This window comes from Hippopotamus amphibius, chromosome X (genome assembly GCF_030028045.1).
Source record: "Hippopotamus amphibius kiboko isolate mHipAmp2 chromosome X, mHipAmp2.hap2, whole genome shotgun sequence".
Lineage (NCBI taxonomy): Eukaryota > Metazoa > Chordata > Mammalia > Artiodactyla > Hippopotamidae > Hippopotamus > Hippopotamus amphibius.
Window position 1 is genome coordinate 18409200 of NC_080203.1, and position 26608 is coordinate 18435807.

General features: G+C 38.7%; 1 protein-coding gene across 3 annotated transcripts; it reads left to right on the forward strand.

Annotated features, from left to right (window-relative positions):
* The first annotated feature begins 2806 nt into the window (after positions 1-2806).
* MOSPD1 (motile sperm domain containing 1) lies at positions 2807-24728 on the forward strand. 3 transcript variants are annotated; one of them, XM_057718118.1, is made up of 7 exons: positions 2815-2940; positions 3939-4070; positions 14312-14566; positions 14680-14755; positions 16176-16393; positions 20707-20868; positions 23135-24728. In XM_057718118.1, exons 3-7 carry the CDS (start codon positions 14413-14415, stop codon positions 23164-23166), a joined length of 642 nt encoding a protein of 213 aa, XP_057574101.1. In that variant the 5' UTR covers positions 2815-2940; positions 3939-4070; positions 14312-14412; the 3' UTR covers positions 23167-24728. The 3 variants fall into 3 exon arrangements, with proteins under 3 accessions (XP_057574098.1, XP_057574101.1, XP_057574099.1); XM_057718115.1 differs by lacking the exon at positions 23135-24728 and having other exon boundaries at positions 2807-2940; positions 18741-20849; XM_057718116.1 differs by lacking the exon at positions 23135-24728 and having other exon boundaries at positions 2922-2940; positions 3990-4070; positions 18741-20849.
* Positions 24729-26608: the final 1880 nt, after the last annotated feature.

The following is a 26608-nucleotide window of genomic DNA, read 5'->3' on the forward strand; positions in this document are numbered from 1 at the left end:
CCAGGATCTGTTCCAGTTTTGATTTCTCCTTATCTGAGAGGCCTTTCTCAGAAAGAATCCTAAATGAATTCATTCTGATATGTGCATAAGTGGTAAGAGCAGTGTCTCCCAGGTTTGTCTGAAGATTAGAATCACCTGGTGTCATTCCTAATTGTACTGTTGATCTTGTTTTTCCTCCTGGTGGGATATTGTGATTTATAATAAGAAATATATATTTGGTCTTCCTCCCCATTTAGGCACAGAGCTCCTAAAATTCTTAAATACCCTAAGTGATGAGAGCAATAAAGGTGTCTGGATATTCATAACAAACCCCTTTCGACCACATTTGAGTTTATGTTAATGCGGTGACTTTTGGAAAACCCCTAAGGATGGGGACTTCCAGAGGGGAGAGGGGCTGGAGGCTGAATCAGTCACCAGTGGCCAATAATTTAGTCAATCATGCCTATGTAATGAAGCCTCTAGAAAGACCCAAAAGGACAGGGTTCGGAGGGCTTTCAGGTTGGTGAACCAGAATGCTTTCATGTGCCACCGTGCTGGGCCCCAAACTCTACAGGGACAGAAGCTCTTTCGTTTGGGACCTCGCCCTGTGTATCTCTTCAGCTGGCCATTGGTTCATATCCTTTAATACCCTTTGTAAGAAATCAGTAATCTAGTGAGTAAACTGGTTTCCTGAGTTCTGTGAGCTGCTCTAGCAGATTGATCGAACCCAAAGAAGGGGGTCGTGGGAACCTCTGACTTCATAGCCAATTGATCAGAAGTGTAGGTGGTAAGCTGGATTGACATCTGAAGTGGAGAGCAGTCTTGTGGGACTGAGCCCTTAACTTGTGGGATCTGACAGTATCTCCGGGTAGATAGTGTCAGAGTGGAGTTGAATTATAGGACACCCAGCTGGTGTCAGACAATTGGTCAGTGGTGTGGGAAAGCCCACATTTTAGAATTGTTGGAACAGAATCTTTTTTTTTCATATTCCCCTTATTTATCCCCACCCCCTTTTTTAGCTCTTTATTGGAGTATAATTGCTTTACATGTTGGAGCAGAATCTTACCTGGAAATTTTTATTCAATAAGTCTGGGTAGGTTCTGGAAATCTGTTTTTTTCCCTCAGGTACAAATAATATATGAAGGCAGGAACTATTTATTCTCTGGAAATGGGCAACTCACTAAAATTCTCTGCTTGTTTTCTACATATTTGTGAAGTTGCAGGCCTTGTGAAATGAACAGACTAATGCAGCTGGACTCACATATCAGACATACATGTGCTGAAGCCCCACCAACATCTGAACCAGAAGAAAAGCTATTTCCTGAAGCACATAGCAAAGAGGATCAGAAAACTGTCCAAGCTCTGAATGTGAGAATAGTTCTGAATTTGTAGCTTTCTCTTGTGGACATCATAGAAATCTGTTTTTGACAAGGGCTCTGTGAACAGAGAAGAACAAAAAGCGTTGCTCACCACCCAGTTCTACAAGGGTTAAGTCGTAACCCACTGCATTTGCTGATGGACAGTGTACTCTGAGAGGAATTCAGGATGAAAAACAGGATGAGACACTCTGTGCTTCGGACAAGCGGGCCCAAATAGCTAGATGTATATCTCAGGAAGAATTCCAAATGACCCCAGATTCTTGAAGCTTCCATACATAGGAAAGCACAGGTAAAATCATTAACTTGAGATATCTGTTCTTTGTGAATAGCAATAATCTTTTACCAAGAATGCATGCTTGACTGCATATATTTCCTAGCCGAAAGTTGTGGATAAACTGGCTTCTCCCCTACCTCTTTGGAGCAGTTTCCTCAGAGCTAACTGAATGGCTGCCTCCTGGGCTACAGTCCTCAGTAAGACCCCAAATAAAACAAACTCACAACTCTTATGTTGTGTGTCTTTCGTTAAGTCAACAGTTTCAGGCAAATCTGGGAAACCATGATTTAAAGCATTATCCCCAGGAATTCACAATTAAGGCTCTGATTCCTAATATGCAATCTCAAACACACATACCTAAGTGGTAGAGTGTAAAGGTTTTAAAATGTAATAAGAAAACAGACCTTACACTGGAAGAGCATCCTATAGTTACATTATTACATATACTACAAATATTACCACATTAGAACCTCCTAACAGCCTGGTAAACAGGGTAGGCCAAGGATTCTGGTCCCCATTTGAGGGATGAGGAAACCGTGTCACAGGGTAACTTGTAATATAATTGGAGAGAAAACAAATACGTATCAAATGATGCAAGAACAACACAAAACAAGATGCCTACTTTTGTAAAAGGATACCTTATAATATGGTTTGCAACGTCTGAAGGGATGTGGATGGAGCCCAAGGGTAGCCTGAAGCATATAGGAGTCCAAAGCTTCCCAGAAGTAAGAGATACATCTGCATTTGGAAACTCAGTTATTTTCTATGGCACCATGAAATCTTTCTACACTGGATTGTCATGTGGACTATACCAGTTACATTTTCCACAACCACATATTGTACCGCAAACCAGTCTGACCTGCAAGGGAAGTACAAGCTTTGGTCCTTTTGCAATGCTCTGCTGCCTAACCAGTTTGTGTCAGCAACATGACACATGCCCAGGTCAAGATGGAGATGTCCTAGTGAAGCGGGGGGTGGTTATATGAGGCTTTGCTTAGGATCCTTCCTGGGCCTACTTAGGGCTTCAGATGCAGTGAAGTTGAAGGATTTCATTCATTTCATCCAATTGTATGTCTCTTCTGGATCAGGCATTCTGCTGCCAGCTATGGGTGGGTTCTGAGAAATTCTTAGTCTAGGCAGGAAAGAAAGGAAGGCGTATACATGACTAGTGATTACCTAAGTCAGGAAGAATTGCAAAGTAGAATACGTAACATTCTGTGGTGGTGGATCAGGAGTTAATAGTTCTCATGGACGATCCTGGAGGGTTTACTGGAGGAAGTGACATTTCCAGTGGGCCTTGAAAGATAGGTAGGTACTCCAAAGACAGAAGGGCATTATAAACTGTGGGAATCTGTGAGTGAAGACATTCAAAGCCTGAGCCCAAGGGAGATCTACTGGAAGTTCATTGCTTGGGTGGGACAACTGGGGGAAATTCTTTGGGCCTTATACTTGTGGGGAGGAGACCTGGAGTGGCTGTACCTTACGCTCCTTAATGGACATCATTAAAACTTAATTTTGAAAATTCTCCTTTTAATGATACTCCCTCCAAGGGGCCTATAAGCATTACTGACAGTGTGGCCTCCTCTCAAGGGGGAGTATTTTGGGCAGCCAGCACTGGTTGAGTTGTCCCAGGCCCCACTGTCTTCCATGGGTGGCCAGTTGATAGGCTCAAATATTGAGTTATCAGAAAAGGATTGCAGAGGACCTCATATAAAATGCTAAGGCATTGTAGATACTGCTGAGACATTGAAAGGTTTTAAGCAGAGGAGTAACTTGTCACATATACACCTTAAATCTCTCTGGTTACTGTCTGGGAGATGGTTTAGACAAAGACAAGAGTGGAAGGAGAGAGTCCAACCAGGAGGCTACTGCAAAGGAAGGAGAGAGCCCAACCAGGAGGCTACTGCAAAGGTCCAAGCAAAAAATCGTGGGCCCTAAACAGAGCCTGTAGCACTGAGGATGGGGTGGAGAAAGAGGTGGTTAATAAGACATCTCAGAGGTAGAATCAACTAGCCTCTGTCTTCACTCTGTGTGTGTGTGTGTGTGTGTGTGTGTGTGTGTGTGTGTGTGTGTAGGGGAATAAGACGAGGGAGGAGTCAAGGGTCACTGCCTAACAAGTGCAATGAGAGATGGTCCTCTGTAAGAGTCCCCATTCTCCTCAAGGGGCGGCAGGAAGGGAGAGGAGGGACAGGTCATAGAGCAGGGAGAAACCAAGAGGCCAGGTGGCAGTAAGGCTCCGCCCCCGGATCCTGTCCCGCCCCCGACTCCACCTCTTCTCCCTGTTCCCACCCACCCCGCAACCACAGCTCATCCTCGAGGGCGGAGAGAGGTGGCATTTGAGTCCTCCGGTATCCCAGCAGGCAGTGCAGCCTAGAGATGCTGACAAAGGACCGGAGGGAGCAGTCGCAGCAGCTTTCCGAGGAGCCAGTGTTGCCGAGGTGAGAGTCCCCCACCGTCCCGTCACCCACTTCCTCCGACTTCGGGAAGACGTGGAAGTTACGTTGCGGAGAGACCCCGCGGAAAGAATGAGCCGTACCCAAACACGGAGCTTGGCTCTGTGACTGACAGCCGGGCTCCGTGGCGCCGGGACGCGGGTGGGAGGTGGGGGGAAGGCAGATGGAGTCCTTTCTGCCCCATCTCTGACTGTCAGTTGCCTCGCCGTCCGCGGATCTCTGCCCCAGGGTCGGGCCGGCGCGTGTGTGTTTCGCTTTTGCCCGGGCGGAGGCGGCTGGCTCGGGATCCTCCCCGTGCCTGCCCGGCAGAGTTCGGTTGCCCCGGGGATGCGACTCCAGGGACAACTCTTTGGTGGATGTTTCGAGGAGGGCTGGGGGAGGGAGGTCGACTCCCTGTTCGGGGTGACACCGTGCTCGTCCTTCCTCCAGCCCAGCGGGTCGCCGCGGCGAGCAATTGGAAGGAAATCGGCGGGGCCGGAGCCAGGCGTCCCGGGATGGCTGGAGGGCGATGAAAGTGGGGTGGAGAGGCTGGGAGTGAGAGCAAACGTCTTCTTGAAATAATTGGTGGCGGGGCGGGGGGAGTGTAAGGGGTACGTGACCTGTATCTTCCCCCTTCCTGGACCTCCGCACGGATCCTGATGGTTGCACCAGCTGGTCGGCTGTAAACAGGCTCACATGACCGGTTTCACAGGGAGCCGGCCGGTGTGGGGACGAGGGCTGGAAAGGCTGGGCCCCAACCTGGTGGAGCTGAAGTCCTAGGATGGACCGTTTGATACTCCCTCCTTCCAGCTCTTCTTCAGTGTTCTGTGGTGTCCCCTCTGGGTAAAGTAACTGACATCTGTTCTCTCCGGACTGAAGTAGCATTTCTGCCCCATTAGGATCGAAGAGACCTCACCTTGGGGGAGCGAGATGGCAGATGTTAAGTGGAAAAGGTCCCGGATTTTTTTTTTTTAACCTTTGAGGGAACAAAGATAAGGACGGAAGCCTGAAAAATGGGGTCCTTTGGATATTGCCTATAAAGCAGTCCTGTACTTTGGGAATGCATTGTGTTCTTAATATGAATTCCAGACAGAAGGGGAAAAATCTACTTCTTCAGGCAGGGCACACATGGGATTTAATATATTCTTGATGATGAAAATCTTGTCCACTTGTTTCCTCTAAGTGCTGGGAAACCTCTGTCGAGAAAATACTATATACAGGATATCAAACGGGGAGTGGACACCAACTTTTTTAGATTACACATATATTTGGTTATAAAGCAGTGGGAAGTTTGGAAAACAGGAAACGGGGCCAAATGTGCCTTTCAAGTTGTTCACGTCTACATATCCAAACAGGATTAATCTTGAATCCTGAAGCATTTCTAGAACTCTCAAAATAAGAGGTTTACTCAAATACCAGGATATTTGAAAATATGGAATTCCCTTTATTTATAAAATATAATTAAATGTAATGAACAGTATTCAGTACAGAGTTACCATGTCACAGGCAAAGATAGAAAATAGAACAAATAGCTTATAACAAAATACATGTTTCTCCCCTTAAGTTGTTCATGCACATTTTCTTATTAAATTTTTTGCTTTCAATTTTTTTTCTCATGGACCTTTTACATTTAACTCCAATTTCTGAAAAGCAGAAGACAATTAAGAAACTGCAAGAAAAGCTTCCCATGTCTCTAATAGCCCAATAAAGTAATTTGTTGTTCTTCTTTTTCTGATTTTAAAAAAAATTAATATGGAAAATGGAGAAATTTCAAATCTTGTCTGAAAGATTATTGCTGTTCTGAATCTTATTTTGCATTCTGGAGACTCTTGTCCTACAATAAATGGATCAAGTGATTTACTCTTTGAGGCCCTCTATTTCCTTATCTGTAATATGAAAGTTTTGTTTTGTTTTCATATTACAGCATATTACAATTACAAGGGGGCTCTCCAGAGCCCCTTGTAGCTCTCAAATTCCATACAATAGTGCAGTTTTTGGTTGGACACCATTCTTGGACAAAATAAGCTGGTCAAATAAGCCAAGATATTGGTATCAACTAAAAGGAACATGCAGCAAGTAATAAGTACCCAGAGTCCTAATAGAAATAGGAATTGCATCCTGCAAAATTCTCATTAGGTAAATTAACCTTATAGGTTGACCTGTACCTCTCCCTCCCTCTTCTCTATCAGGAAATTGAAGATTGCCTTAGCTAACTCCTGCCTCCAAAATTAGAAATAACAGTTCCATCTGACTTTCTTGACCTTCAGGGCATAGTACGAAGTCTGATTCTTTCACTCATTCCAGCTTCTTCCTGAATTAAATGGGCTATGTGATCAGTGATGAAATTAGAATAAAAAGAAGGCTCTAGCAGGGTCTCACCTTGGCAGTACCTTGATTAGATCACCAGAACCAGTATCTGGTTTTCAGCTTTTCAGGGTTCAAAGTTACATTTTGCCAGCACATCCAGAAACTATCAGTCAGTCTCAGGGATTGATTCATACCAACCCAACTCACAGAAGATTTCTATGTTAATATGAATGCCAGTGAATTAACTTAAAGGGAGGTATAAAACTGCCAAGCGGACCAGAAGACTCATGTATAAGCCAGGGCATCCTTTGCTCTTGACACTGTGGGAACACATAGAAATTGCTCTTGACCTCCTCTTTTTTCTAGGGTCCGTGTGGACCACTTCTTAAAACACTTAGCGGTTGATATAGCCAACAAAATTACAGCTTGCTTTTACATAAAAACCACTTCAGTCATACCTTTGTATGGATATATCCTAGTCACCTGATTGAACTTGAGCCACCTGCAAAAGATCTTTAAAATCTGTTTCCTCTCCATTCCTCCTGCCTTAGGGTAGGCCCTCATCTCTCCATGCTACATTCATTCAATACTTATTTATTTTTTACTATAATTACTTTGGAGTCAGGCGCTGTGCTTGACTGGTCAATGGCAACCAGTTTCCTACTTCAGATCATATCCAGTCAGTTCCCTGCTTAAAATCCTTCCGAGATTTCCCTTGGCCTGCAGCAGTGCTTCTCAAAGCACAGTGTGCATCAGAATCATTTGGAGGGCTTATTAAAACACAGATGACTGGGCCCCAACCCCAGAATTTCTGATTCAGTAGGTCTAGGATGGGACCCAAGAATTTGCATTTCTAGCAAGTTCCCAGGTGAAGCTGCTGCTGCCGGTCTGGTTCCACATTTTGAGAAACACTCGCATCCAGAATCAAGTCTAAATCTCTCAAACTTGGCTTATAAGATTTTCACCATCTGCCTCCAGCTTACCTTTCCAGCCTTCTCTCTTGCCACTCCCCCATAATGCTATTTTTTACCATAGGCAATGCCAAAGCTCATTTTAAGAGTCCCTTTCATGCCTCCACAATACTCTCTTGGAATTCACCCCTTCTCCCTCCACTCCCACTGCAAACCCCTATTTAAGGCAGACTGTCACTTTCTTTATGCTTCCCAGAGCATTTTGTATCTATCAGCCTTTTAACACTTGTCACATCTTATCCTAATTACTAAGTATATCCATTTTTCATGCTAGACTGAGTATTTGGAGGGCTGAGACCATGATTTCATCTTTTCTCCATATTCCTTAGCACAGGGCCTGGTATATAATGTGTTCAGTAAACGTTTGTTGAAATCATTTGTGATTCTGAAAGTTCTGAGAGCTCTACGAAGCAACATGTATTTCATATACTGAATTAATATGGACTTTGAGAATTGCACATACATCTTGAAATAACTGAAGATATACTGGGATATTGTAAAACAAGGGTTGGAAATAACTAGTTTGAAAGAAATGTCTTTAAAAAATTACATTATTGGAGGGCACCCTTATTTCTTTTAAACCTTAAAACGTACACTACTCAACTTTTACATCGTAAATATGCAATAGCCTAGCACTACATATCATTTATAGCAGTCAATCCCATTAGTAAGATATCAAATTATACAAAAAACCTAGAAATTGTATAAAAACAAAATTGCCTAGTATTGAGCGGTGAATGATTTAAAAATACAGAGTGGACATTAGAACATCGCTTGTGAAAGAGCTGATTTTAGGAACAGACCAACCATTAAAAAACCTAATAGACAGTACTGGAAACTCAGAGATGAGGAGAGCTGACTTTATAAAATGGGAAGGAAAGAGAGGTTTTAATACCAGTGAGAGTAAAGCAAAAGAACATATTGCTCTTCACTATTTACTATTCAGTTGGTCATTGGCAAGGACTGCACCAAGTATGGAGGAGAGAGATAGCCCCTGTGCTCAGATAAAAGGGAGCTGGCCTGAAGGTGGAGCTGGGAACCCTAATCAGTAAACACAAGACCCAGGGACAGATAGTAAGTAGCGGATGCACTATCGCCAGGCAGGTGGGTCACTAGGTTCTGGGGGAGGCTGTACTTCGAATCATCCTTAACTGTTTCAAACTTTGGTACAAGAATCCCCAAGGATCTTTTCTTGCAGCCTCCTCTCCCCCAGAAAAGGGGTGGGAGGGCAAATGACTATGGTTTGAAAGGGGTTTCTGTGTTCTTTAAGACTCCAAGTTTTGAATCCATGGGAATAAAAGATCTTGAAACTCCCCTGTTTATCCCAGAGCCTTATCTTTCCCTTCCTTTGGTCCATCCAAAGTGAGGAAGACAGAGAAAATGATCACACTTGGGGTACTGGTCTCCCTGGACTGATAGTGGAAAGTGTGGGTGAGGATTTCAGTGTGTGAGGCTTTTATTTTATTTTATTTTTTGTGGGAGAGTAGTTTGCAGATTGGTCACAAGGTGGTGTGCACACATAAGGTTTTCTTTCAAATTTCATTCATGTTTGCATTTTTGTGCGTTGGGTACAGAGGAAAAGGATGAGGCAGTTTCCTGTATCACCAGCTCCCAGGGGTACTGTCTCCCTGTAAGGTCAGGTCTGTCAGAGCCTCAGATTTCTAAACCCTGCTGGCCCAGTTGGGCACGGAGGAGGCAGGGAAGATGAGGAGAGGGAAGTGGGAGGGAGGGAGGAGGGGCGAGGCAGCCGGGATGTGCTGATGCTCTCCATTCTCCTCTTACCCCAGTCCATGGCAAGCAGCCACCATAGATTTACTGTTCCTCTAATTGGGATGGGTTGCCTGTCTTTTGTGGATGGAGGGTGTTCAGCTATGGGGAAGGGGAATGTTCCTTGATGGAGGAGAAGATTACTAGTGGATACTTGTAGGTTAACTGCTAAGTTCAGTTCCTTTTAAGTGCCTAACACTGAGCTTGAGTCTTCGAATGCAAAGAAACCAAAACAAAACCCCAGAGGAAAACAATACAGCATTATGCCTGAAATCTGGAGAGTCACAGTTAGTCCACACAAAACAAATGTCAAAATATTCACTCTATCCAGTAAATACATTAAAAAATAATGTAATAAAATTAGTGAGATCCTTGTAGATCAGAGCAGTAGAAGAAGGCCACAAAGAGGGGACATTTGAATTAGGCTTTGAAGAATGTGTAAAATTTTGGTGTCCAGAGAGGCAGGATAAAATAAACCTTGATTATTATTGCTCTAGAGAATAGTTACTGACAACCATAGCTCTGCTTTCACAATCAGGAAAAGAAAGTGTGTGCAACTTAGTAAGTGAAATTGTCTCTCAAGATTTTTTTCTCGATAAAACCGAAAAGGAAACACATACATCAAGACTTGAATTTTGGATCATCCTTTGAGAACTCTTCTCTTCTAGAAAAGCAGGGGAATTTTCTAGAGATGAGGGCATGCGTGGCGATCAGCATCAGGGAAGCAGGATTTTTAAACTCAGACGAAGAGGAGATGATTATTGTATAGGGAAGTGTGAGTCTGGAGACCAGAGTTTTGCCACCAATATCCTGTGCAACCTTGGGTAAGACCCTTAACCATCCTGGGCCTGCTTTCTTTGTTGGTAAAATGAGAAGGGTTAGAACCTGACATCCTTTGACTCTGTGTGCGCTTGACTTTCGGAAAGCAACCTTATTAACTGACTTGCAGTGAGGTTTTACCGGCTTAGTGTATAATCTCTCCCCAGAATTTTTGCACTTTATCATTTTTCAGTATTGACTAGAGCAAAAGAGAAAGTGTTAGTCTCAGGAAAACCATCAATTAAAGGCAGGTGTCACGCTTCATCATGTTTGTTGGCAGTCTGCAATATTGCACTGGTGACCTGGTGCTAATTCCTCCCTAATCTCCACTGGTTGGAATTTGGGAGGCAATTTATATCTTAGCCAAGATAAGTGAGAAGTGGGAGCACAGATTCGAAGAGAAATAATAAACTGTTCAAAAGTGATTACTTTTAAAATGGTGACCAGGGGACAGACAGCCTATTCACAATTCACGGGAAAATATTCAACTCGTAAAGAGAAAGCTTCAAAATTCAAAAATAAGAATTTCTACTAAGCCATCACTTAAAGCTAGTAAAATTTCTACTCTGACCTGTGCCAAGTAACTTCTTCAGGTTAGAAGCAAGAGTTTAGTGCTTGTTCTGTGTGTTTAATTTTGACTCCCCAGCTAGGCTTATAAACCATCTCATACACCTTTATAACAAAATTTTACATTTTCCTAAATTTGCAAGTCATCTTAAATAAATCTTGGTTTTTCTCATTGTAATGAGTTTCTGTTGCATATAAAATTATTTTAAATAATGAAAATCATTCTACTTAACACATAGTTTAAGGTTTTCAATGTTATTAAAAGTTCATAAATGGAAAATACAGTTAACAGATTTTTCACACTGTTTCTAAATTCCTTCTGCTTCAAAACTGGTACCTTTTTCAAATTAGCCCCTAGTAGAGTTGTTTGATTCAACCTTTTTTTTTTACTATTGAATTGGGTCTTCATGGGTTTCAGAATTTGGAAGATATAAGAGGGTATGCAGAGAAAACTCCCCTCTCACCCCTGTCGCCGGCCATTCAGTTTATCTTTCCAGGGCGATCCTTCCTAAGATATTTTACCCATACCTAAGAAAATCGATTTACGTAGTCTTTTATCTCCCTTTTCTACACAAATGGTAGCATACCCTACACTCTGCATTGCACCTTGCTTTTCTCACTTAATACTGCATTTGAAGATCGGTGCATATCCATACCATACAAAGAGCTTCCTCTTTCTTCTTGACGGATAGCTCATATCCCAGTGAATGGCTATATCATACTTTATTTAATGAATCTCCTGTTAATGGCTAGTTGGGCTGTTTCCAGTCTTTTGCTACTGACAACAACAGCTAGCTCTTACTGCAATGCCAAGCTTCGTTCTGTGTGCCTCATAAAATCATTTTATTAATCCTCAGTGCTGCAAAAAAAAAAAAAAAACACAAAAACAAAAACAAAAAACCCTTTCACATACATGATTTCACACAAGGGGAATATTTATGCCTGATAAATTCCTAGAAGTAGAATCTCTAGATCTCGGGGTTATGTGCATTTAATTTTGGCAGGTATAGTGGTTGTGCCAATTTATATTTATATCCCCACCAGCAATTTAAGAACATGCTTGACTGCTTCCACCATGTACTATCAAACTTTTTGATTTTTGCCAATTTGACAGGTAAAAACATATATTTCAGTATAGCTTTAGTTTGATTTCTTGTGTGAGTGAGGTTACACAGCCTTTTGTAAGTTTAAAAACAGTTTGTAGGTCCTTTTCTATAAAATATGTTTGCTCATTTTTATATTTTGTCTTTTTTTAATGATTTGTAGGTCCTCTATGTGTAGTAGGGCAATTAGATATTGCCTATGATATGAACTGAAATGTTCTTTTGGCTTTAATTATAAAATATTTTTGCCACGCAGAACTTTAAAAGTTTTTATATAGTTGAATTTATTAATATTTTTTGGTTTCTGGTTGTTAGCCTAAGATTATAAAAAAAAAGATTTCCCATGGTTTCTAGTGCTTTTATGATTTTTTAAATATATATTTAAAGCTTTGTTCCATTTGGAATTTACTGTAATAAAATTTTAGAATTTTATAAGGGGTGAGGGATAAACAATTTTTTTTCTAGATGGTTACCTGAGTTTCGTCAACATTCATTGACTGTACTATCTTCCACGAATTAGAGATGCCACCTTTTTATCATAAACTAAATTCTCACCCTAACAGAGTTTTAGAATAAGATGTTCACCCTAACAGAGTTTTAGAATAAGATGTTGAATATTATTTACTGATGCCAAATTTGGATGTTCTATTCCTGACAGCCAAGCTTACTAAGAAAGTAATAATAGGGCTTATCATTTTTTATTGAAAAAAATAACATCCCAAACTTCTGAGAGTACATTATCCAAACAGAAGTGTGTATGGCTCTTAGCAAAGGAAAGAAATTCATGGCAAATAAAAACTCAGAATTAAAATTATTTAATCAGATGCTTTTCACAATAACCTTAGTTTTATTTTATTGAAATGGACAGTTAGTTTGGTATAGTGGAAAGAATACTGGACTAGAAGAGGCCTGCTGGCATTTTTTATCTGCCTGGTCTTTTCCTAATTTAGTAATAACAACGAATACTTAGAACAGTGCCTTGCCTACAAGTGCTAAAGGCTTTACATAGATCAATTCATTCAGTGCATGTAATTAATAAAAAGTTGGTAATCTGTTGTGAATTAAAGAAATGTAAAATATTATTACTAATAAAAATGTCTATAGGCACTTTCAGCTTAGTCAAAAGAAAAAAAAAGCAACAAAAAACAAACCCAGCCTAACACTGTTATGAGCTACATGCATGCTATAAAGTATACAAATAGTAAGTGGAATCTTGGGCAGCCTGTGGATGATGACCTTACCAGGGTTATCCCTCACCTTCACATTCCTGTGTCTTCACTTATGCTGATCCCCAGGTCTGAATGCCCTCCCTAACTACTCTCGCCAACACAGAAGCTCGTACCCTTCTTTCCTTCAAGGGCCACCCCAAATGTTATCTCCTGGCCTCTCTTCCAGGTAGAATTATTCATGCAGTCTTCTAATTCCCTAACTTTTTATATACAACAGTATGCATTGTAAAAAAACATAGCTTAAATATTTACTTTGTCTTCTCAATTAGACTTGAGTTTCTGGAGGGCAGGGCCTGTGTGTTATTCATTTTTGTATCTCTCTGCAGTTCTTGACATAGTTCCTGGCCTATAATGTTCAGCTGAGGGAAAAGAAAAAAAATTTGCATACACGATTATACAGTATCCTATTTTATAAAAGTGGGCAAGGCCTCAATCAGAATCCGAGCCTGGTAAAAACCAAACAATGTAATCATTTGTTATATTTCTCTTTGAGTGTATGAGAACCTGAGCACAAAGTATTAAATAGTTTGTGGCCTATTTTAGAGGTGTAATCTATAGGGTGAAAATCAGAGGTTTTCTGTGATTGTATGTTTTAGCTTTCGCATATTATTTTAAAAAGTCACACTTGGGGTGCTGGCTACATAAGAATGTTGTTGATCAAAATTAGATTAGGAAATAAATACAGAAACATTACTTATCAGACAGGCAGACTTCTGCCAGCTACAACTTTTTGGAACATATTCAAGAACCCCAGAAGGAATCCAAAAAGGTCTCTGAAGTTGGAAGAAAATAGCTCTCATGAAGCTTGTGTACTCAGTGTAGGAGGAGAGGCACAGTGCCATTTGCATGCCAAGGCCTGCTTACTGACTTTGAATTTTCATAGAAAACTCCAAGGACTGCTTAGCAAGTCTCGATATTCGTATTCGCCTTCTTTTCAAGACATTTTTGCTTGTCTTGGGCTTTGGAAAAAAAAATTAATAAGAGAACTCTCCCACCCATGCTGCCAGAGGCACTAACTAAAGCACTGTTGAAACGAGTGTAAAAAAAAGTGTCTCGTGTTTTTCCCTGTGAATCATGGAAGCTTCCTTTGTTTTACATTTTTTTTTTCATCTTTAAGAATTCTGATTGGCTCACAGAAAATCAGCTGTGACAAAACTTAACTTTTTTAATCTGAGGTTTTAAAATTGTGATATCCCTTTGATCTCACCTCTTTGAGGGTGATTAATTTTAAGTAGGAAGCCTTCTTTATTCCTGTATTCAAGTAATTATATAATTTATCATAGGTTGATATCCTGAATGTGAAAGGAGTGTGTATAAGTTTCTTTGCTTAGTTTGGTAGAAACTGTATAAGAAAGCCAAGAGGAAAAGGCAAAAGGCATGTTCACATGATTTAGGGACAGTTTTCATGCAAGCTAACCATGCTAGTCATAGGTAATTCATGAAAACAGGTCTCACTCAGCTTGCTTTCTCTCTTCTCTTTCCAGATTGCCAAAATGCTTTGGAGTTTTTAACTGATTTTAAGAAAAGCCCCAAATAGATTTGAGACTGTAAAAACTGAAGCCGCAGCAAGGGGGATTCAGTGCCAATGAATCAACAAAAAAGACAGCCAGAGTTAGTGGAAGGAAATCTTCCTGTCTTTGTGTTTCCCACAGAGCTAATCTTTTATGCAGATGACCAGTCAACACATAAGCAAGTGTTGACCCTGTATAATCCCTATGAGTTTGCCTTAAAGTTCAAAGGTGAGTCTCCTAGGTCTATTTTATGGATTTTAACTACTCCCTACTAATTTTTGACTTGTAGAAACTAATTTTTTTAAAAAAACACTAATGGCCATTGTGACTTTTTCTTTCAGTTTTGTGTACTACTCCAAATAAGTATGTTGTCGTTGACGCTGCAGGTGCAGTAAAGCCTCAGTGTTGTGTGGATATGTAAGTCAAGATCACTTCCTGGTAACATGTTTTCAGTGTGGTAATATTTATGTGTTTAACTTGAAAAAGATCTTTTCTTGAAGCTGCTCCCGCCTAGGCATTCATTGTATTTTGAATTTTTGCTGAGAGTTTGTCTATCAACATTCTTTTAAAGAAGTTTTTAAGAAATTCTAAACAGGTTGGCCAGATAGTAATTCATGATGTTGGAGCTGATGTGTGTTTTAATGTTTCCACGAACATTTCCTCATTGGTGTGCTTTTAGTCATAGCAGGGAGATTCATGGAGGTAAAGTTCTCACTTATTCCTTTAAATTTCTCTAGCTATAATAGGGAATTTAGCTCTCTTTGGAACATCTTGCTGTTATAGTGACATTTGTGGAACTAATAATACTACGATCTGAGAACAATGGGACTATAAATTCATCTGAAATGCTTCAGCTAATAAAACTGAAAGTCTATACAAGCAGGAAGCAAGTGTATAACTACTCATTTGTAAAAGGTTATCTGAGCTCTTCCAGATAATTTCATCTTTGAGTGTCAGATAAATGATTGTTCAAGCTGTTCATATTTAATTTTCACTTTAGAACTAGTGGTGACCAGATGGATCCAATGACCAGCCGTTAATTTAAGCTACCAAGTAAACTGTACTTGTTTAAACCTTCTATTGAGAATGAGAAGCAGAAGTCTTTTCTCTTGCATACATTTGCATCATCTCAAAGTCATGAAATGATGTATCTTTGAGGACATGTGGTTTTGCACACTTCTTTTGATTTTCATTCAGTACATAAAAAGCAAGGACTGTTCCAAAGAAAGAGTCTCTTGCCCAATAAATGTGTTACCTTTGACCTAATTGTTTTATGTTCTCTATTAAGAATGAAGTAAAAGAAGTGGCACTGCAGATGACTTTCATAAAAATTACAGTGCTTTATAGTTTTTTCTCCTCAGAGAAAGAGAGAAATGTATTGTTAGCCTTCTCTTGCATTGGTCTTACTGGGTTACCTACTTATTCAATGGCTTATTTTTGCCTTCGTGCATGGACTTCAATTTTAAGTCTAGGGTGAAGTTTGTTATTTTGTTACTTGAACAATAAATAAGTGGCAGTAGGAATATATGAGAAACAATTTCATATATCCTCTTCAGTGAATATTGCTCCACACAGATATCCAGGAGAAAAGGTCATTGCTAAGAGGAATTTTCTTTACCTATCATTCTTTTACTTTAGACTCTTATTCGTCAAATATTTCAGAATTACCCATTTCTTTTTGGGTTATACAGTGATTTTTTTTAAAACCATCATTAGCAAATTTCTGTATTTGAGTGTTTGGTCATAGTCAGTTAATATGTATGAAATCTCTTGCTGAATTCTGTTTGACAGGCCCCCAGACACCTAAACAGCATTTGTTCTCTTTTAATGTTTCCAGTGTGATTCGTCATAGAGATGTTCGATCCTGTCACTATGGTGTAACAGACAAATTCCGTCTCCAAGTTTCCGAGCAAAGCCAGAGGAAGGCTTTAGGAAGGAAAGAGGTCGTGGCTACTCTTCTCCCATCGGCAAAAGAACAACAAAAGGAAGAAGAGGAAAAAAGAATAAAGGAACATTTAACTGAAAGTTTATTTTTTGAGCAGTCGTTTCAACCAGGTAGTCTGGGTTCTTTTTAAAGCCCTTTTGAGGTCTTACATATTTCTTACTTTAAGAGAATCAGGGAGCAAAGAATAATTACTAGAACAATAACCTGCCACTCTAAACCTAGTCGACTACTTCAAAAGTGAACATGGAGATCAGGTACCTAAAATCGAACAAGAGGCCTAGAACTGGCCTTTCAGGGGAGAGAATAGCTCCCACTAGATGAGGCCCTAAGGAGAGGGCAGTCGTTGCCAGAGCCTTTTCAATCTATAAAACCTGAGACTGCAGGCGCTGTACTTTAGAATGCCAGCACAATTTGGCAATTCTATACTTTTGTTTCTGTGACTTTCCTATATCCTTTCTCATTTAATTAATTCGAAAAAGGAGAGAGATTGTGTTTGGCAACAGGCCAAGCTTGGTGCACTGTTCATATTATTTTGAAAAAAAAATCTCATTAAAGTTGAAGTTAATTAAACTAAGTAGATTATAATATCCCCTGTGGGCTATTAATTGAATCCCTCTCCATTCCTCATTTCCTTCCAGCTTAGATATTCAGGAGTGTTATGATATATTCTTTCAACATCGACACTATCCTCATATTCAACTCTTTGGACGTCATTCCCCCTCCCTCTGAACTTCTCATTATCTCCCTCCAACCCTATTATAAGGGGAGGAAGATAAAATTTTCCATAGAAAAGCATGGAAACTTTTGGATCATGATATATGAATGTGATAGCAGCTGTCCTTGAAATCGCAATATTATGTATGAGGGATTAAAAACCATCTACTTGTCATTACATTAATTCATAGATCCCTATCAGTTTGTTCATCTTAGAATGTTTATTTCAACAAGACAGGGAGTAATGCCTCTTTGATTTACTGGAGCCAAGTGTCTTCTCATTCCATGCAGGGAGTACCCAGATTTCCTGGTGATACCAAGACTAGGAGCTCAGTAGTAGCTAGTAGATTGTTTTCTTCTCAGCAACTATTATTAACCAACAGGACCAGTTTTTCATGTTTTGAAGCCAAAAGAGAATCTCTGTCAATGTCACTTCGATGTCCAATCAATACTGTGAACTTGACTTATAAATAGATATGAAATGCAAGATTCCTCTTTTAAAATGCCTTCTGTAGAAGAAGAAAGGCTATTTGAGTATTTGGTTTTGGATGTTAATTTTGTAATTTAAAGTAAAGAGGTCATTGGAGATTATTTTGGTGTTTAACAGATTGGTTTCATGCCCCAAAATAATAAGGGTTAAAAGTTTAGTATTTTATGTATATATTTTTCTTTTATTTTTAAATTTGTTAGAATTCAAGCGAAAATCATCCTAATATACAAATGTGTATTATTTTATTCTTATTTTATTTTTATAATGAACCTTTGTATCTGAAGTACATTAGAGAATTCTTCTAATTGTAAAATTGGAGTAGGTAGATGAATAGAATATGTGATATTGGCATAGCACATGGTGGTCTTGATTTTGGGGGAAAAAAAAACCAAACACCTCTCTAAGCCATCCTTGTCCGGAAGCTCAAGGAAGGTAGACACCTTACTTGTCTTGTTCATCCTTATGTCCTCGGCACCTAGCACAGTGCCCGGCACAGAGTAGTTACACAGGAAATATGTGCACGGGCCTCACTAGGAAGACTGGGCTTCTCAGCTGGTAGGGTCTGTTGGATCGGTTTTCTTTGTCTTACAAGGTTTCCATGCTCCCACTACTGTCTAGGGCAAGGGTGATACCAGAGTAGAGCTCCCTATTTCCCACAGTCTCGGCCAGCAAGTCCCATTTGTGGGTGGTTACCCCAATGCTTCTAATAATATGTCAGGAAATTGAGTAAAGTAACAGAGTATAACAGTAACTGATTTAGTCTATGCTGATAGATTGATATTTTTAACTTCTCCTGTTTATTAAATTATAGTAAATTATGTGTGGTTTCCAGTGTATAGAATTCTAGAGTTTTTCATTAAGTTTCTCTGAACTAAAATGTTGAAACGAATTGAAATTGTTTTCTGGGAGTCATTATTTTTGCATGTCTTTAGCTTTAGAAAGTGTTTATTGGACATGTTACAGGTACAACAATGTCGTGAGGTTCTCTCGGTGAGTTTAGCTGGAAAAATGGTTGGAGGCTGTATTGTGAAAGATTCGGATTTTAAAATGTAGTGAAAGGCAGTAAAAATGAGAAATTTCTTCTCAAGTTTATGTATTATATAAAAGACATGTAGTAGTAACAAATTAAAAAAAGAAAACAGCACGTATAATCCCACACACTTAGCAAACCTGCTTATATGTGTTCCATGTTACTTTCTAGATCTCATCTATGTGCATAAATACAATTATATATATTTATTTTCATTTAACAGAAATTGAAGAGAAACTCACAAAGTATACTTTCACAAAATACCAAACCCAGGTCATTAAAAAGGTATTTAAAAAAGATTCAGCTGAATCTTGGTGGGTTTGTCTTAATTACATTATTAATGAACTGCTATATCTGTGCCAGGTTTTAGCCAGTGCTCTCTGGCTTAAGAAAACTATGTTCTTTATTATTGTTTATAATAATGAAGAATTGAAAATGACCTAAAAGTCTATCAATTGGGGGTTGATTAAATTACGAATGTTCATAAGATGGAATGTCAGGCAGACATTTACGAAGATTTGATAGAATGGTAGATACTTATATACTGACATAGCAAGAGGTTCAAATATATTTCCAAGTGAGAGAAAAGAAGTTATAGAACAGTATGTATAATATAGTCTCATTTAAGTAAAAAATCACCTTACATGTTTATATGGGCATTTATGAAATCTGAAAAGCTCTATACTAAGCTGTTAACAGTGTTATCTCTAGGAGGATGGGATTACAGAGGAAACTTTATGCTTTCTATATCTCTAAAACTTTTACAACCCTGCAGTATCAGAAAAACTTTCCACTTTGAAAAATGTCAAGCATTTATGTGAATGTTTTTGGAATTTTTCTAAATAGTAAAAATTCCTTGAAATAATGTTTGCTGTGGGTTTGCATTGAGCAGTGTAGTTGTCACAAATATTTTCCTTGAAAACTTACCTTTGCAACAAATATAAAAGTACTACATTCATTAGCAAAAGACAGACTTGTTTTTAGGCATTTATGCTATTGTTTCATCTCAAGCAATACTCACTATAAAATTTGAATTTGTTTTCACCTATCTGGCTTTGGTGAGGCTCAATTAAACTTCACACAACAGCTAAGGTATTAATAATTTAGAAAAGCTGCATCTAATAATACAATGAACGGTGTTATTAATAAGACACAAAGATTGTGTTGCTGTTGGCTATTCCTTTTAATGAAAGGAAGGGTAGTGGGAAAAGCTATATGACAGAAAATGCTGGTGGGTTTCTTAAAAATATGGGTATGAATATTGTACATGCACAGCCAGAACTGTAGAATAGCAGGCCTGGTGATAAATGATTTTAAATTTTATTTTATTGTGGTAAGAACACAACATGATATCTACTCTTTGAACAAATTTTTGTGTGCAAGATAGTATCGTTAACTATAGGAACAATGCTGTGCAGCTGATCTCTAGAACTTATTCGTCTTGTATAATTGAGTTTTTATGCCCATTGATTACCAGCCACCCTGGCAGCCACCATTCTGCTCTCTGATTCTATGACTTTGACTATTTCAGATTCCTCATATAAATGGAATCAATAGTATTTGTCCTTCTGTGACTGATTTAATTCATTTAGCATAATATTTGCCAGATATTGTTTCTGCTGCTTTCTTACTTCTATGCTATAAATGGGGGTAGAGTGGAGGGCAAGAATTTTCATAGGGAGCTTTAATAACATTAAAGTAGGACCTTTTTGCTGCCTTAACATTTTCAAAAATGGTAGCAGGATGCTGCAGTTATTTGGACCAAATCTGTCTCAAGACCTACCAAAGATACTCCCAGAAGGCAGTGGAGCTCTACTGCAATGGGCCGCAAAATGGAGTGGTGCATTGGGGGTATGGGAAGAAAATGCCACACCTTCAATTTCTATCTATGTTTAGCCCATTCTCTACACAGATAATACGTGCTCGAACACTTTTTATGAATTCCGGCGGGGTAGTGGGGAAACAATGATGACCACTGTTCTCTTCAGTAGAAACTCACTACCTCACATTCCATCCTGTAATGGGCTTCCAGATAAGTCCAACAGATAAGGCCCCATGGAATGGGAATGGTGGGGAAAGAGAGGTTAGACAAAACCAGAATCCTCGTAAGTGGTGGTCAGTCTATGTGAATGAACTTTTGTCTTAGGTTGTTTTTAGAATCAAGCTCAGGGATTTTTGCCTTTTTACAGAAAACAGAACTGTCTCCTCAGGACCTAGTTTACTAACTGTCTTCCTGGGAGTGGTGTGTATTGCAGCTCTGATGCTTCCCACACTGGGGGATGTGGAATCGCTGGTGCCTCTCTACCTCCACTTAAGTGTGAATCAAAAATTAGTGGCTGCTTATATCTTAGGTAAGTGTTTTAAAGATGCATCGGGGCATATGTGTAGGCAATTTTTTTCTTAAAAAGAATAATAATACATTGTTCTTTTATTTATTCCATTATTTCTTCAAAAAAAATCTATTCTGGACTAAATTGTGTCCTAAATACTTGCAGTACACATTTGTAAAAACATGAAAGTTATGGAAACACTAACATTAAACCTCAGTAAGCCAAGGATTCCTAACATGAATCAAGGCCCAGAAGCTTTAAATGGCTTGCCCAAGGTCTATTGATTACAACTGATTCTCTTTTAAAATTTTTTTAAAATTTTAATACAATTTTAAAGGTTACTTTCTATTTACAGTTATTACAAAAATATTGGCTGTATTTCCTGTGTTGTACAATACATCCTTGAGCCTATCTTACACCCAATAGTTTTAATTCCCACTCCAGCATCCGTACACTGCCCCTCCCTGTATAGGCAGTTTTTATGGCTTGGAGGTGGTAGTGGTGGTGTCATGTGTGTATGGGGTGATGGTGGTGGCTTGATTTTTTTTTTTAAAAAGAAAAACAGATAAAAGACTGCTTCAAAAGCATGTTGAGGTAAAGTGCATTTTAAGATTTAATTGTTGGCTCACATTTAGTTCTTTTCAGCTTGTTTATCTAGTACCTAATACTGTATTTTTCAATTATTTTCCTTTTGCTGATTTACAGTGGTCTAAAATGTGTATAAAATGTAAAATGCATACATTCCATTTTACAGCATTTCTACTTCTAGGAATTGATCCTAGGGAAACACTTATACAAAGCGCATGCAGTGATAAAGATGAACAGGGCAGCCTTGTTTAATATCGTGACCCTTTCTCTTTAAACCAGTTCTCGTTTCCTGTTGAATCATTCTTTTAGTCATCCTGGCTTGAAGTCTTAGAGTTAATTAGTTCAAATGAACAGACATTCATTCAGTACCTACCATGCCATTTGTCAAGGATTAGGGTTCTGGTGATAAATGACTCTTTCCTCATTGTCTCCTCTCACCTCTTCTGAGATGTCAACTCTTTTCAGTATTCCCTCTCAGAATTCCTTGGTGTGCTCCCTTGTTTTAAATTTCAAAATTATCTTCTAAGTTGTCTCCTTGACTTCTGCCTGTGCCCCTTCTCTTTCTAGCCCTCCCCCTTAACCCCATTATCCACCCCCCCCCAAAAAAATCATGCATCACATTACTGTCAGGTTGATTTCCATTCTGGGTTGGTTTCACCACCAGCATTCCCTACTCAACAACTTTCAATGATTCCGCATAAGCCATAGAATGAAGTATAACTCCATAGTTCGGCATTGAAGACTCTCCACACTCTAAGTCCTCTCTGAGTTCATCTTTTCTAGCTGCTTCCCTATATAAATCCTTGATTAGAACCCATTAGATTATTTATTGATTCCCAAAAAGTTCATCTGGAGCCCGGGTCCTACCTCCATGCCCTTGTTTTTGCCATTCGCTCGCCTGAAATGCCTGCCCATCTTACTGTTCTGTATTTTTCCTGTCCATCTTTTAGGCTTACTTCAGCTTGATCTTTTGGGGCATCTTCTCTGGCTGCCTCAGTCCTATGTGATTATTTTCCTTCTCTCTACTTTATCACTCACTTTTTATTTATTTATTGTTTTGTTTTGTTGGCACACGGGCTTAGTTGCTCCGTGGCATGTGGGATCTTCCTGGAGCAGGGATCGAACCTGTGTCCCCTGCATTGGCAGGTGGATTCTTAACCACTGTGCCACCTAGGAAGCCCTATCACTCACTTTTTAAAAACCACTCATTTAGGACTGAGTATATTCTTACATTGTTAAAATTTTTATGGTTTTATGTATGAAGTCTTTTCAAAAGAAACAAGCTAAGCAGAAATACTATGCTTCTGTCTCTTTGTGGCCCTAGGGCCCTGGGATACAAATAGGCTTGCATTGTTTTTGTTGATGAAGTTGGCAGGTTTTACTGACACTTTAAAATGCCATGTCTGCTATTATTATAGTTGATGAGACTGGATAAAGTGAGAGGTATATTTGATGGTTAAAAAATTAGCTATGGTCAGACATTAGTGATTTAATTAAATCTATCCAATGACTGCCTATTGCTGTAAATTGGATTTGTTCTGTACACTATCAGCTAAATTCCAATTGACTTTGAATTCTTGGTAGAGTGCCTGCCTATGTGCTGTATTCTATTTGCTCATTGAGGTGTAAACAATTACTTATTGAAAGGAAGACTTTGTAAAATGTATATCTTTAACTGTTCTGCATTTTTTTCTTGCAGGTCTTATCACAATGGCTATACTTAGAACATGAGCATGGAATTCAGTTGACTTCTGAAGTAAATTTATCTTGAACATATGAATGTGGACTGCCTTTTATCTGTGTTTCACCCCATTAACATGCTACAAACTATTGAATGACTTACAATCATTGCAAATGTATAATATATATTTTAAATTACTCTATAATTTTATTCCAAGGACTCCAGCACATTATGTTACAGACAGCAAGGTGGCTTCTGAGTGACACTTAGGAAATTATTTGAAGAAATTCTTTTTGTATCTAAGCCTACCGCACAAAAGACTTTAATTAAGACATTTGTTATTTTCTCATCTTTTTTCTAATTCACTTTGATTGTTGAGGTCACGTGTCCTTCGAAGTTAAAGGCCTAAAAGAGCAAACTGACCAGCCTGAAAATAAAATCATGTTTATTTCCTAGCTATGAACATCAATGTTACTATGTAAATTATGCCTTGTCCTCCATCATTATAAACAGTTGCCATGGTGTTTCTAAAATAAGAGGTTTACAATTAATGTGTGGAAGGTAAAAAAAAAAAAGCATAAAGTACTGAGGGATCATGCTTATCTTAGGGTCTCAGAGAAGACAGGACATATTTAATTCATCTGGTGAACTACAGTATAGGTTGTGGTCCAGCCACCAAGAAGTAGGGTGACCATTCTGTTTGGTCTAAGACTTTTGAAGGAAGGTAGGTGTTTGTTTAGTTAGTCGGTACACCCTGGCTTTACCTCTGGATAATGCTTTATGTTAATAGGAGGAAAAATCACTTTATCTTTTCTCCCCAGTCCTTTGCCTGACGGTAAGCTACTAGCCCAGATTGGGACTACCAATGCCAGGTGGTTCATGTGCAGATGATTTTTCACCTTTAAACTCTAAGCCAAGTATAAGAAATCCTTGATATCTGCATCTATTTTATATCCGTCACTGAGACATTTTTTAAGTTTGTATTTATTATTAAAACAACTTTACCAAAAAAAGTCCCCGAAGCACAACTATTTACATTTCTTTATAGCCTCTTCTGATCTCTAACATATATATGCAGTTTTAACTGTTATTGTTATAGTAACTGATCTTTTGACTTAGGATTTTTATCTGAGAGCACAATGCATAGTCTCTTGAAAATCATCTTCCAGATCTTTTTACAGAATGAACTTATGCACTGCTACTGTAGTATTCTCAAGGAATATACATAAACACAAGATGTATGCCTGAGGTTGGTTTTTGCAGGAACCGATACTTTGCTTCTAAAGTAAAAGCTTTTACGTATACTCTTTCATAGAAAATCCTCATTGTTTAACCATTTGGGGAGAATAAATCATTAAATGGGTCACGTCTGTATGTTGTGTAATGACTAAAAAGCACATAAATGTAATCTATTTTGAACTTTGTAAAAAAAAAACACAGAACCCTTGCATTTGAAGGTTATCCTTCTTTCTCTGTCGGTCTCAAGTCGTATGTGTGTGTGCGCGTGCTTGTGCAGGTGCACACGTGCGTGTGTGTGTGTGTGTGTGTGTGTGATGACACATTGTAAAGAACAGAAATTACTTTAAAAAAATAAAAGAAAATGGAGACCTAAGTTTCACATTGATTGACACGTTTTTGTTTGGGTATATCTCTGAGGAATTCAGAGTTTTTGTCTCTTGTTTCCTAAAGCTGTCTCCTATTCCTGTGAGTTAAATAAGCATAAATAAGTGAAATATGTGATCTAAAATGTCTGAAGTTTTTTTAATTTACCAAGGGAGTTAATTTGTTTTTAGAATTTTTGAACAGGTAACAGTTACATGCTTCAAAAATCAAAAAGTATAAAAAGGTATTCAGTGAAAAATCTCTTCTCACCATCCCTGTCCACCCCATTCCCTGTCCACACAACTCCTTACAGGTGACCACTTTTATTAGTTTATGTGTCCTGTTTGTTTCTCCAAATATATATTCTTACTTTAATGCTTTTATATATAAATGGTAACGTTTTATATACTATACTGCACCTAGCTTTTTTTCTACTTAATGTTATATCCAGGAAGAACTTTCTATATCAGTAAAGAGTATCCTCATTCTTCTTACAGCTGCAAAGTATTTTGCATGGCTTATAGCATAAATCATTTTACCAGTTCCTTCCTGACTAGTTCTGCCAGTAACACATGAGAGTACATTCCACAGTTTCATTAGCCATGTGTTTTGCCAATCTGATAGCTGAGAAATGATATATCAGTGTAGTTTTAATTTTTATTAACTTAAAAGTGAGGTTAACCATCTTTTCATAGAGCTTATTCACATCTTTTCTCCCCCACCCCCTGCTTTCTGGTGGGTGGGTGTTTTTTTCCTTATCAACTTGTAGAAGCTCTGGGTGATATGAGTTGCAATTTTTTTCCCCATCTTTATTGGAGAATAATTGCTTTACAATGTTGTGTTAGTTTCTGCTGTACAATAAAGTGACTCAGCTATATGTATACATATATCCCCGTATCCCCTCCCTCTTGAGCCTCCCTCCCACCCTCCCTACCCCACCCCTCTAGGTCATCACAAAGCACCAAGCTGATCTCTCTGTGCTATGCAGGAGCTTCCCACTAGCCATCCATTTTACATTTGGTAGTGTATATATGTCAATGCTACTCTCACTATGTCCCAGCCTCCCCTTCCCCCCGTGTCCTCAAGTCTGTTCTCTACGTCTGCGTCTTTATTCCTGCCCTGCCACTGGGTTCATCACTACCATTCTTCTAGATTCCATATATATGTATTAGCATACAGTATTTGTTTTTCTCTTTCTGACTTACGTCACTCTGTGTGACAGACTCTAGGTCCATCCACCTCACAACAAGTAGCTCAATTTCATTCCTTTCTATGTCTGAGTAATATTCCATTGTATATATGTACCACATCTTCTTTATCCATTCATCTGCTGATGGGCATTTAGGTTGCTTTCATGTCCTGGCTGTTGTAAATAGTGCTGCAATGAACATTGTGGTACACGTATCTTTTTGAATTATGGTTTTATGAGTTGTAAATATTTCCTTTCAGTTTATCATTTTTCTTTGACTGTTTTTGGTGACTTTACCATGCAAAACTTATTCTGGAGTAGTTGAATTTATGAATCTTTTATGACTTCTGGATTTTGAATCATAGTTAGAAAACTCTACCCCACTCCAAGGTAACAAATCATAGATACCCATATGCATACAAACACCAGTTAGAAGATATAATGAAGAGAATGTTTTATTTACAATAGCAAAAAAATAAATTAAAAAAAAAAACCTAGGTTTAAACTTAAAGTCCCAAAACCTTTATAAGGGAAACTAAAACACTCCTGGGAAACACAAAACTAGACCTGAACAAATGGGAAGACATCTGGGATATTCTTGGATGTGTAGTCTTAACATCATACAGATTTCCTATCTTTCTAAGTTATGTAAATTTAACATGATCCCAAAAAGAAAAGGTTATGGTACTTTTTTTTCACCT